The sequence below is a fragment of the Frankliniella occidentalis genome, unplaced genomic scaffold (genome assembly GCF_000697945.3).
Source record: "Frankliniella occidentalis isolate FOCC.00 unplaced genomic scaffold, Focc_3.1 Scaffold2, whole genome shotgun sequence".
Taxonomy (NCBI): Eukaryota; Metazoa; Arthropoda; class Insecta; order Thysanoptera; family Thripidae; genus Frankliniella; species Frankliniella occidentalis.
Window position 1 is genome coordinate 2292667 of NW_026267132.1, and position 10690 is coordinate 2303356.

Here is a 10690-nt window from a genome sequence, read left to right on the forward strand (position 1 = left end):
AAAGGAAAGGTGTGAGAGTGGGAGAGAGGGAGGTGCTATTCTCTCTTTCTTTTTAACTCTCTCTGGCCAACGAGGGCGAAGCCGCCACATTTCCTGTTTGTTGAGTACGTATGCGTACGACGGCTTCATGAGTTTGCCTGAGAGTTTCTATAATCTCGAACATATTTTCCTGCAAATTATACCTTTTGAGAGTAAAATCGGACGATAATTCGAAAAAGCTCTTTGAAAGAAACCACGTGACTTTTAGGATGCGAAATTTCAAATAGTCTGGGGTCCCAATGGACTCCAATGACTATCTTTATCGTTTTAGAACCCCACATTATTTGCATTCCACCCTATTGCTGATGTCTGTAAACATGATTACTGGTAACCACAGGCGCATCTCTTTGATTGTATTTTTTCCCACTTTTTTAGTCTGTTTCCTGTGAGAGATAAAGGGGTGTACGAGGATAATAACAGAAGCGTGAGTGTGAAGTCGCGGTGAGTTGGGGGGGGGGGGGCAACATCCCCTACGCGGCAGATACAAACCCGAGCAGTGGGCGGCGTGCGGCGGGGTGGGTCTGCGGCCCAGGGCCAACCAGCCTCAATTCATATTTTCCTCTCTCTTTCTCTCCCCCCCCCCTTTTCTCTTCTCCCTAGCTCCCCGCAGCCAAGCAGGCGGCAGGGTGGCATTTTCTCGTTTTGTGAAATAGGGTGCCTAGTAGGGCCCAACACATCCGGCCCACTCGAGGCCTAGCCCCGCCCTCCCTTTGTTTTCTTTCCCCGGCGGCGCCAGCACATCTAACACTCTCGCGCTAAAAATGGCAAAAATACACTTCCTCATTGAAATCACCGAAAGGAAAAAAAAGTCGTGGAAATGTTTTCCACCGACCTATACTAAATACCAAATAAAGTGTTATCATCCAGAAAGTACGCCCATCACTTGCCGTTATCAACCTGCCAAGCTTAGCCAATGCGACTGATAAACTAAGTGTTCAACTGCTCAACACTTGTAAGTGTGCAACAGCAAGTTGACTTGCAAGGGTGCAACTCCTCGGTTGAACACTACTTCCTTAGATTAGACGCTTACTGTGTAGGAAGTGTTCAACCGAGGAGTTGCACACTGGCAAGTGCACACGTACCGAGTTGCACACTTGCAAGTATTCAACTTGCAGTTGCACACTTAGAGGTGTTGAGCAGTTGAACACTAAGTTTATCAGTGTGCAAGCTCTCATCCATGGCGCCTGATGGGTAGGCAACATCTTGAATGCTGTGCATGCGTGCACTGCGGGATGGCCTACCCCGAGATTCGCAGGCGCTGGGCTTCCGTAATTTGCCAAGTGAAAAGCGGAGGGATGTACTGTTTTAGTATTGAAATGATTGGTTCTTTGAGGGTTCTAGGGTGTGTCTGATAAGTTACTAGTTACACCATAGTTAGTTATTACTTTAGTATTATTTATTGGGTTTATGCCAAATACCCTTGCCCTACCCCTAAATACTGATCTGCTGTACATTGCTAAAGGGTGCCTAAGTGGGTGCATACCTCAATGGTCACATTACCGAAGCATTAGTTAATCCTTAGATCCGCTCTGGCTGGAGGCTGCGTCGCGACTGTCCGCCCGGCCGAGGCCTCGCGTCCAGCCGCGCCGGCATTCTGCAGAGTTTGCACTTTGGCGGTCAGTTGCCCTTCGCTTGCCTACAACAGTACTTTCTTGGCGAGCTCTACATGGCGACAGTGTAGTGTGGGGATCAGTATTTGGTAAATTTCTAGGAATGTTTAATATGCACTGCAGGTCCTCTGGCATTAATTATTAATTTTTTACGGAGAGACCTTTTGATTCAACTAAATACATTGTTATTTTGATGCTGCATTTATTGCGAAAACACGGTGGGGAAATGAGATGAAGGTGAGGTAGAGCTGGACCGCTGTCCTGGCCCGTTCCTGGAGAGCACGTGGCTGGCGGAGATAACGGAGTCATGCTGGAATATGAAAGCTCGGCGGCGGCGGGGGAAGTGAGACGGAGGTGAGGGAGAGCCGGGGAGAGCGCGCTGGGGCCCGACCCGACCCGGCAGCAGCGGCCCGGCGGAGCCCGGTGGGGACGCCATCCAGCTGCCCGAGAAATTACCCGCGGAATCCCGGCATAATTACAAGCAGCCGCATGCGCGCCCCGCCCCGCCCTGCCACGCCCTACCCCGCCACGCCACAGTCACCCTCGGGGACCGGCGATAAATTACGATGCAGGTGTGTGTTGGAGAGGTCCGGGCCTCCCGCTGGATAACCATCCCCGCCACGCCCCGCCACGCCCCGCCACGCCCCAGCCGCAAGGCAGCCGAGTGTGATTTACTTTCCCTTCGCTGGAAAATGGGCTTTCCGCAAAGTGGAGCAAACCCCTTTCGCTCAAAAAATACAAGGGAAAAATACGAGGGAGAGAGGTGGTGGTGGTGGTGGTGGGGATTCATCACTCATCAGTGACTTCCCGCAGCAGAATGGCGGCTCTGGGCGGCGCGAGGGTCGTTAAAACTCCCTTCGAGCAGCGAGTCGAGTCCCTCCCGATGAATCTCCCTTGTTCAGATCTGCCGGCCCGGCCCCTGTGCCCCTCCTTCCTCTCAGCTGGGAGGTGTAATCTCCACGGAGGTCATCGGCAAGTGATTGTAGGAGGAGGCGGCGGCGGCGGCGTCCCTGTGAGGCCGGCCGTGTGGCAGTGGCCCCCACCGCACCGGGCCCACCACCACCCCGGCCCACCACCGGGGCCCACCACCCGGGGCCCACCGCCCGGCCCACCCCGCGCCTCCCTAACGACACAAGCCCGAACTTAGCTACTAATAGGCTATGCAAATCTCCCCAGCGCTCCTCCCCCTTGCCGCGCCCCGCTGCCGCCCCGCTGCCGCCGTGGTCGGCGGTGGTCCCCGCCAGCAGCGCCCCCCCCCCTTTTCCCTCCGCCTGGAACAGTGTCCAGCCCGCACGGCCCGCACTCTCCCATATTGCTTTAATCATATCCCTCGGGAGGGTGCAGGAAGTTCGCCTGCCCGCCTGCCCCAGCCCCCGGCCTTGCTGCTGGCGTCTGAACCAAGACCTGTCTTGGTTAATGAAGAATCGTCGAGGTAATCACGATTTCCTCTTTTCCTTTGTTTTATCGTCACTACTTTACGGGCTTTGGTTTCCTATAGTGCGGCTCTTCATAGAAACATCCCAGAGTTAAAAGTCTGATTTTTTTAAAAAATGTACAAGCAAATAACACATACAGTTTGGGAGTGTACCGGGTGTACCAAATCGGACGCCGGTTTGCCTCCTCTCTCTTCTCGTAAGGCGCCATGGCCGCTGCAGCCTGGTCTGGTGCACGTTGGCTGGACAACCGCCTGTGACTTTAGCACCTTAATGGTACCCCAGCTAGGCAATCTGATATAAAGAATAGAGAGAGTAGAACGTCAGCACCTGCCTCTATGGCTGACTTCTGTGTACTACAGAACGTTAAGCGTGCGACAATCGACACACAGACCGCAGGTCCAGATCGTTCACCAGTAGCTCCTTATGCGTTTAGTGCACAAAAGGTACTTATGCGCACATTATGCGCACTATACCGTAGTTAGTGTGCTGAAAATAATGTGGTACCTTTCTGTGCGTTAAATTCAGAAAGGCGCGTAAAAAGTGATACGTGCTACTGGAGCACTGGAAAAACAAAAGTGCTTATTCATTCCTTTAAAAGGCACTAAGCGTTTAGTGCCTTTACAAAAGGCACTCACTAAATCTGCCAGAGGCACTAATTTTCAGCATCCTTTGGTCTGTTTAGTGCCCTGTTTGCCTTTGAAAGGCAATAAACTGAAAATGTGTTTAGTGCCCCAGGAAAGGCACGACTTAGCGCCTTTGTTTTACCGGTAAGTTGAAGAATTATACACCCAGAAAAATCGTTTCTTGTCTCAAGTAAATTTTTCCTTGTTCCAAGTGCAGGATGGCACAAGATCAAATTTACTCTTGAAACATGCTTAAATTTTCTTTCGAATAAGAGAAAAATCTTATTTCAAATACAAAATTGACTTGTTTCAATGGTGAATTTCATCTTGTGTCAGCTTGCACTTGAATCAAGAAACTATTTTTCTGGGTGTATCTCGATTCGCCGTTTACTCGGGGGCAGTGATCGGCCCGGAGTATCCCTCCTACTTGAAGTTGGCACCTGCCGGGCAGGGCACCTGCCGGGCAGGGCACCTGCCTGCCTCGCGCCGACGCACTTCAAAGATGTCTGAGCCAAATGCTTGGCTCTGCCATCTACCGTAGTAACGTTACCCTGGTGCGAGAGGTCAACAACCACTGTTTTCAAACTATGAATACTCGTTTGTAAAAAGGGATACTCGTGAATACAATGAAACTTCGCTCGTATATTAATGCAAGTCAATATTAATGAATATGAACTGAATAATTGCATTTTTCAGTTGTCATGTTTTTTGATCCGTGAATGACCGTCGTGTACCCCTCGGGTTGGCGGCGGTGTCAGAGTTCATCCGGGTGCGGTTTCTGCGAGTCTCGTGCGCCATCTGGCGGCGTTGGCTATACCCCACGCGTTGCAGGCCACCAGAGCGTGAGGGGTAGCGCCGCGGAGACGCCGGCTTCGAATCAGAGTTGGGGGGAATGCCCATCGCAGGTCTTCCCTGCATCACTTTAATGTTTGAGACCAGCCCTGAGCTCACCGACGGACAGATTATGATTAGGGATTAGTTTTCGGTGCTCAACAAGAATCGTATTGAGAAGGTCTAGTCTAGTGAGTTTGAAATTCCCTTAGTACAGAAAGAGTCTTAGACCCCTCGTTAAAAGTTTTGCCCGTTTGTTGCCTTTGTTACCTTATAATTTTAATGAAGTGAACCCGTCACGCAGTCATCCCCTCTGTTTCGCTCGCACCCGAAAAAGGAAGAAGAGATAATACCCTTCGCCTTGTTTGCGAGGAAACCATGTGTGTGCACGTTCCAAGTTTTGAACCTCAATTTACGTTTCCATAGTTTTATTTGTGTGCACTTTTGCCAGTTGGTGTAAAGTAGCATCAAAGGCAGGGTGTTAGAGGAACCAATGTGTCATAAAACATAGATTCTTTGATATAATTTTATTTATTCATGACAAAATAGAAATAATGGTAATTAGTAATTTGAGCAATCACAGCAATTATATAAAAGGCGTCCGCAAAACGGAGTCCTTGCTTAATCGATCCTCTACAAAGCGCGTATGAGACAGGGTTTGAAGACTAAACTGGTCGTAATAAAATAGGACGATCAATATGCACAATTGAAACATTTATAAAACAAAAACCTTAAAATTACTCTATTGGACATTCTTTTATCGGCGGGGCATCGCTTTTCAGTGAACGGGATTGTTCCCGCCGATATCACAAAGAGAGCAATGCGACCAAAACAAAGCCCGCCAAGCCTTTACTCTCCACGAAGCGTGTGTGTGTGTGTTTGTGTGTGTGTCTGTGTTTGTGTCAGTGTCTGCGGCGAGCCGGCCCCTCTAGTGCCACCCAGGGCAGTGCGACAGGTAAGTGCACTCCGGGGTAGTTTGGCTGAATCAAGATGAGGGAACATGTGTCCGACGGTTCGTTGTCGTGGCGTTTTCCGGGCGCACTTTTGTCTACGGTGCTGCCAACCGCGAGCTCGGCGGCCTAAACTGTAAGGACGACCCGGCACAGAGGTCGCGTGGTCGGTTGGCGCAGCCGTGGTCCCGGGGGGGCGCCGCGGCCGGGCTGGGGCGCTGCGGGGGCGGCGCGCTGGGCCCTCTGGGGGCAGCCGCGGGGGTGGGGGCCGGGGGAGCCGGAGGCCTCGGGGATGCTCAGTCTCAGAACTCGGACACGCCCGTCTCGTCGACGTAGTGTTGGGTGCCGGGCGGCGCTCGGTAGCCGGGGTACATGGCGTTGACGCGGTTCTGGTCGAAGAAGCTCGTGTAGTCCCTCTTGGGCAGGCGGGGCCGGCAGACGGGGCCCTTGGCGAGGGCCAGCCTCTGGGCGTTCTCCTCGTCCGCGCGGGACTTGTACTCCTGTGGCGGCCACTTGGCGTCGCCGCGCGCGCGCACTCCGCCTGCAACATGGCAAGAGACACGGTTATAGGAGGGGGCCGAGCTCGCTCGTGCACGCGGCGGGGTTAAACTGAACAGAGCGACATGCAGGGGAAAGCAAGAAGACCAAGTCAGAGAGACGCCATTCCGTGTTGAGTGAAGGTGGCAACGAACTCGGGAACACCATGCTTCATCCTGAGAGGAGGTGGAGGAGGGGTGGTTGTGTTCTTTAGAACAGAGTACCAAACACCTACTTCATCAAAATAAAAATAAATGAGTATCAAAAACTACTGCGGTATCAGGTTGAGATCAAAAAGTGGTATTCCTGTCTGCAGGAAGCGGCCCCCCTCACCATTCCGTGCTTAAAATCTTGAAAGCGAAGCCGAAAAAACCTTTCATCGCGTAGGCGTGTAGCTTACTAGGCTTTCCTGGACAGCGGTTAAAGGGAATAAACCAGGACCTCGACCAACGCCGTACCAAGCCGGGCCCTCCGAATACTGCCACAACCAAGCTTAAGCTAGCCCTTCTGGCGGGGCGCGGCAGGCAAGGGCGGTGCCAGAGGACGCCTCCTAGTGCCCGCCGGTGCCCACGCACCGTTGGCACGCCCGCACGCGCTGACGGTTTTACTCCGAGCGCGCCACTGGTGCGCAGCCAAAAACAGTTGCAGTTATTGTGCAGCAGGAGGATGCAGTGGGTTTTAGGAGGGTCCCGGGAGCAGGGCAGACAGGCGCACCGACTACGCGGACCTCTGCAACCTGACGCCCGTGGGGTTCGTTAGGTGGGCCCCACCCAGCCCAAGCCCCAGCCCCCAGGCCAGGCAGCAAGGCTTGCAGGCTCGCCAAGCGTCGTGCTGTTTCTCTCTCTCCTCTTTCGCTTTCTGCGGCTGCTTCCTTGACCTACTCTGTCTCACTATAGGTTCCTCCATTCTCGCTACCGGGATCTCAAAAGCGATCGTCTCGGGAATGATTTCGACGACTTCTGGCGGCCACTTGAGGTCCCCACGGTTCTTGGCGGTGACGCCTGCGCATGACACAAAACGCTTGTGTAGTACTCCGCCATACGGCTCGCCGCGCAAGGCAGCACAGGATGACTAAAATGATTCAGCAGCTTGATGTAACTCATGAAAAAGCCAAAATTGTAATTTTGTTTTGATATGTCGCTCTTTTTTTGTATGCGCAAAATACCACCTGGGGCGGAAACGTACGGGTGGGCTTGGGAGAAACGCCTCCTGGTCCTGGGACCCCTTGGATGGGCGAGCACGCGGCAGAGCTTGGTGTCGAGTTGGTCCGGCTAAGGGTGCCGTTGCCGTTCTGTACAGGCGCTGCGTGAGACATTCAAATGAGCCCGAAGAAGGCCGTTTAACTTGTGAGGTGTGTGGCGGGGTGGGTAAAACAGTGGAGCGGGTGGGATGAGGGGTGGAAACATACACCAGAGCAAAATGTTTAAAGAGAGAAGAGGAAAGAAAAACAAAAAACCCAAAAAAACGTGGAAGATGGATAGATAAAAGTAAGAAAATACGTTTAACGCGGTCGCGATCCGTTGCCACCTTTACACAAACGTCATTAGTTTTTTTCTGACTAAACAGCTATGTATTTTTATATATACACACACAGGATGGGTTATAGCACGACGCTGCGCGCGGCTAGCCAAGCGAGAGAGTGACAAAATCTTGTGAACTGTGGCAAGAAAGCGGACACAGTAAACTTAAAATATTTAAACCACCAACCTGGTCCAAAAAACCAAAACATGAGTTTGAAACAAGTTTTTGGAAGGCGTCCAAACACTTATGTTTCCGACACGTCTCGCCTCTCTCGCTGGGCTCTGCACCGGGCAACACCACACTCGACCAACCCACTCACCTTGCATGATGGCGGTGGCTGGCTGGGACACGACGACCGGGGCGGGCTCCTGGTGGATGGGGGGCGACTGGCGAAGGGTGATGAACGTGGGCGGGGGCGTCCAGGCGGGTGAGCGCCTGTCTCTGGACCCGGACCTCCTGTGGGCGGGGGGCGTCTGCGGCAGCTGCTGGGGCTGCTGCGGGGGCTGCTGCTGTAGGGGCGAGCGCCCTGGCCGGCTCACCTGCTGGGCGTACTGGGGGACGGGACTAACAAAGCCGTTGACGGCGGGGGCCTCCTGGAGAGAGAAGGAAAACATTATGTTCTCTGATTTTTTTTTTTCAGATGTTTTTTTTTTCTGATTATCTTTTTTGATGTTTTTTTTTTCTTATTTTTTTATTGAGTGAACACTGATTTGTAAGTAAAGTACTCCCTCTACGTCACCGGCACCACCTTGAACCTTTGCTTACCTGTGCGTATACGGGCTCCTGCTCGCCGTCTGCTATGTCCTCTGGTGGTGGTGGCCAAGTCACCTTCTTCAGACCTGCCGGGCCGAGAACAAGAGAGGGGGTGGATTAGATATCCTGCGTCGTCGTGGCTCAGCCGAGAGTAGAAGCGCCGCGCTCTGAGGAAGAACAAAACAACACCCCGTCGATGTTATGCACCCGACCCCTTGCCTACCCCTACCTCTACCAACCCCCCGCCATTCGCTCCCACCCCCCACCCCCAGCTATATTTCCGCGCGGTTATGTTCGTTGGCACGCGTGCGGTCTGCACAGGTGGAAGCGGCTATCTGAGCGCATCGAATGCCACATCGCGCGGCCGGGCCCCGCCACCACCCCGCCCGTCTCAAGGCCCTCTCTCGCCTTTAGTGTCGCGGCCTCTAAATATAATGCGCCCCGAACAACGGCCCCGTCGCGCGACCGCCCGGCTGCACTTGTCCGCGCGGCCGTTCTCAAAGTTATTGGGTCTCGGCACAAAGTAATACCGCACGCCGTTGCCGCGGGGGCTGGGCAGCGGTGCGTGGGACGTCCTTGGACCGACAGGCCGGCGGGGCTGGTGAGAACTGATTCTCTCTATTCGCCGCCGGCCTCTTCCTGGCCTTGGCCGGCCACGCCACGCCACGCCCCGACGGCTTAGAGCACAGGGCCTTGTTGTGGCCAGCGTAGAGCCTTGCTGCTGGCCGGGCGGGGCGGCGCGGGGTCGGCCGAGGCCGGGGCGAAGTTGGCACCCCACGGACAAGGGTGTAGTTGTGTAGCGGCGCTGTGTTTGTGTGTGTCGGTGTGCGAAATCTACGGGTTCGCTGTTTTTTATTTAGACAAAGACCGGCGATCGCCAAGATTTCAGACGGGCGGAACGCACATGAGAGGTCCACGGGGCCGAGCGGCCGCGCTGCGGGTCGGGGCCGGACCGGGGCGGCCGAGAGGCTGAGAGCGAAGTCGTTGTATTTCAAGCGAGAGCCCTCACGGCGACACCTGAGCCCCCCGAGCCCGCCCCCACCCGCATGCCGGCGCCTGCGATTCCCAGGTAGGCGACATCGCCACCGGCCGGCGCCTGCCAACTTCCTGTAGGCAATCCCTCCGCAGACCAACACCGTTGCGGGTTGCGGGTCTACCTGGCCGGTCCCGGCCCGCGAGCGCGCGCCTGCAAGTCGCTGGTAGGCAATGCCGCCTAGCGCCAGGGTCGCACGGGACTGCCTACCCGACCCCTGGGCGCCTGCGAACTCCGGGTAGGCAATCCCGCCGCACGCCGGGGCCTCGCGGGCCTGCCTAACCCCCCGGCGTCCGCTCCTGCTGCTAACGTCACGCGTCGAGTCGAGGCTCCCTGGGAGCGCGGGCAGCGGGGGGCGAGGGGGAGGGGTGGATGCTACACGACCAGCCGGCGTCTTTAACCAGTTTAAGTAGTGGCGACAGGTCTGTCATCACAAGGGGGCGAGGGCGGAGGAGCAGCCAGCGCACTCGGCCTCCGCCTCCGTGACGCGCGACCACCTCGCGGCCCGACGCCGGCCGACACCGCATCACGTGGTGGACCAAGAATAATTCGGAGCACTCACTTCTCTCTCCCGGTCGCGCCAGGTCGTAGCGCACGGCGCACGCCATACTCCCGTCGTGGGGGCACAAGCTGTCGGCACCTGTCTGTCACTCGCTCCATACGCCCCATCTCTCTCTCTCTCTCTCTCTCTCTCTCTCTCTCTCTCTCTCTCTCTCGCTCGCTCGCTCTCGCTCTCCCTCACCCTCACCTGCCTACGCTTGGGTCGCACTGAGGCACGCGGCGAGCACCCCCCGTTCGGCCCCCGGCCGGCGGCCGCGGTCGGCTCGCAAAGCACGTTGTTTGTTTTTACGTCTCTTTCGCGAAACGCTACACCACCACCCCTCCCCCTACCCCTCTCCTAAATTTAGAAAAATAAACGCGAGGTATTGCGGTAAACCGACCTGCCGGGGGGGCCGCCGCGGCTAGGTCTGAGGGCGCTGATCGGAAGACGATATGAGACCGCAAGGTTCCGTTCAGCACGACCGATGGCCGCCGATGGTGGCTCCCCGTCGATCTCTGCGGTCGGAACCGGTCGAAGGCACGTGGCCCCGGCCCGGGCCCAAGCGAGTAGGAGACGCCACCAGCACTTCCCCCTTCCGGTGGAGCGATACCGGACCGCCCTTCCGACCACCCCGACAATCGCGCACGACTCTGTCCTGGCCTCCTTACCTGCCTGCGGGTGCCACTGCCTGCCGGGGGATGCGTCCCAATGCGACGCGACGCAAGCTCGCTTTTTCGTGCGACTGGCCGGTGGATACCTGGTGGCGGCTCACGCCCGCTGGGCCGCAGGAATAGTTCCCCCACCCTCCCCCTCCCC

At 55.7% G+C, this 10690-nt stretch overlaps 1 protein-coding gene across 3 annotated transcripts in view; it reads right to left on the minus strand.

The window, feature by feature from the left end:
* Positions 1–5047: 5047 nt before the first annotated feature.
* Positions 5048–10690, minus strand: part of LOC113212862 (uncharacterized) — a gene marked incomplete at its 5' end in the record, with an annotated part of 12523 nt that continues 6880 nt past the window's right edge. For 2 of the 3 annotated variants that reach the window (XM_052263851.1, XM_052263845.1), the window contains 5 exon segments: positions 5048–6030; positions 6908–7027; positions 7212–7328; positions 7867–8140; positions 8313–8386. In XM_052263851.1, the coding sequence (XP_052119811.1) occupies positions 5792–6030; positions 6908–7027; positions 7212–7328; positions 7867–8140; positions 8313–8386 (824 nt within the window). 3 annotated transcript variants of the gene reach the window in all.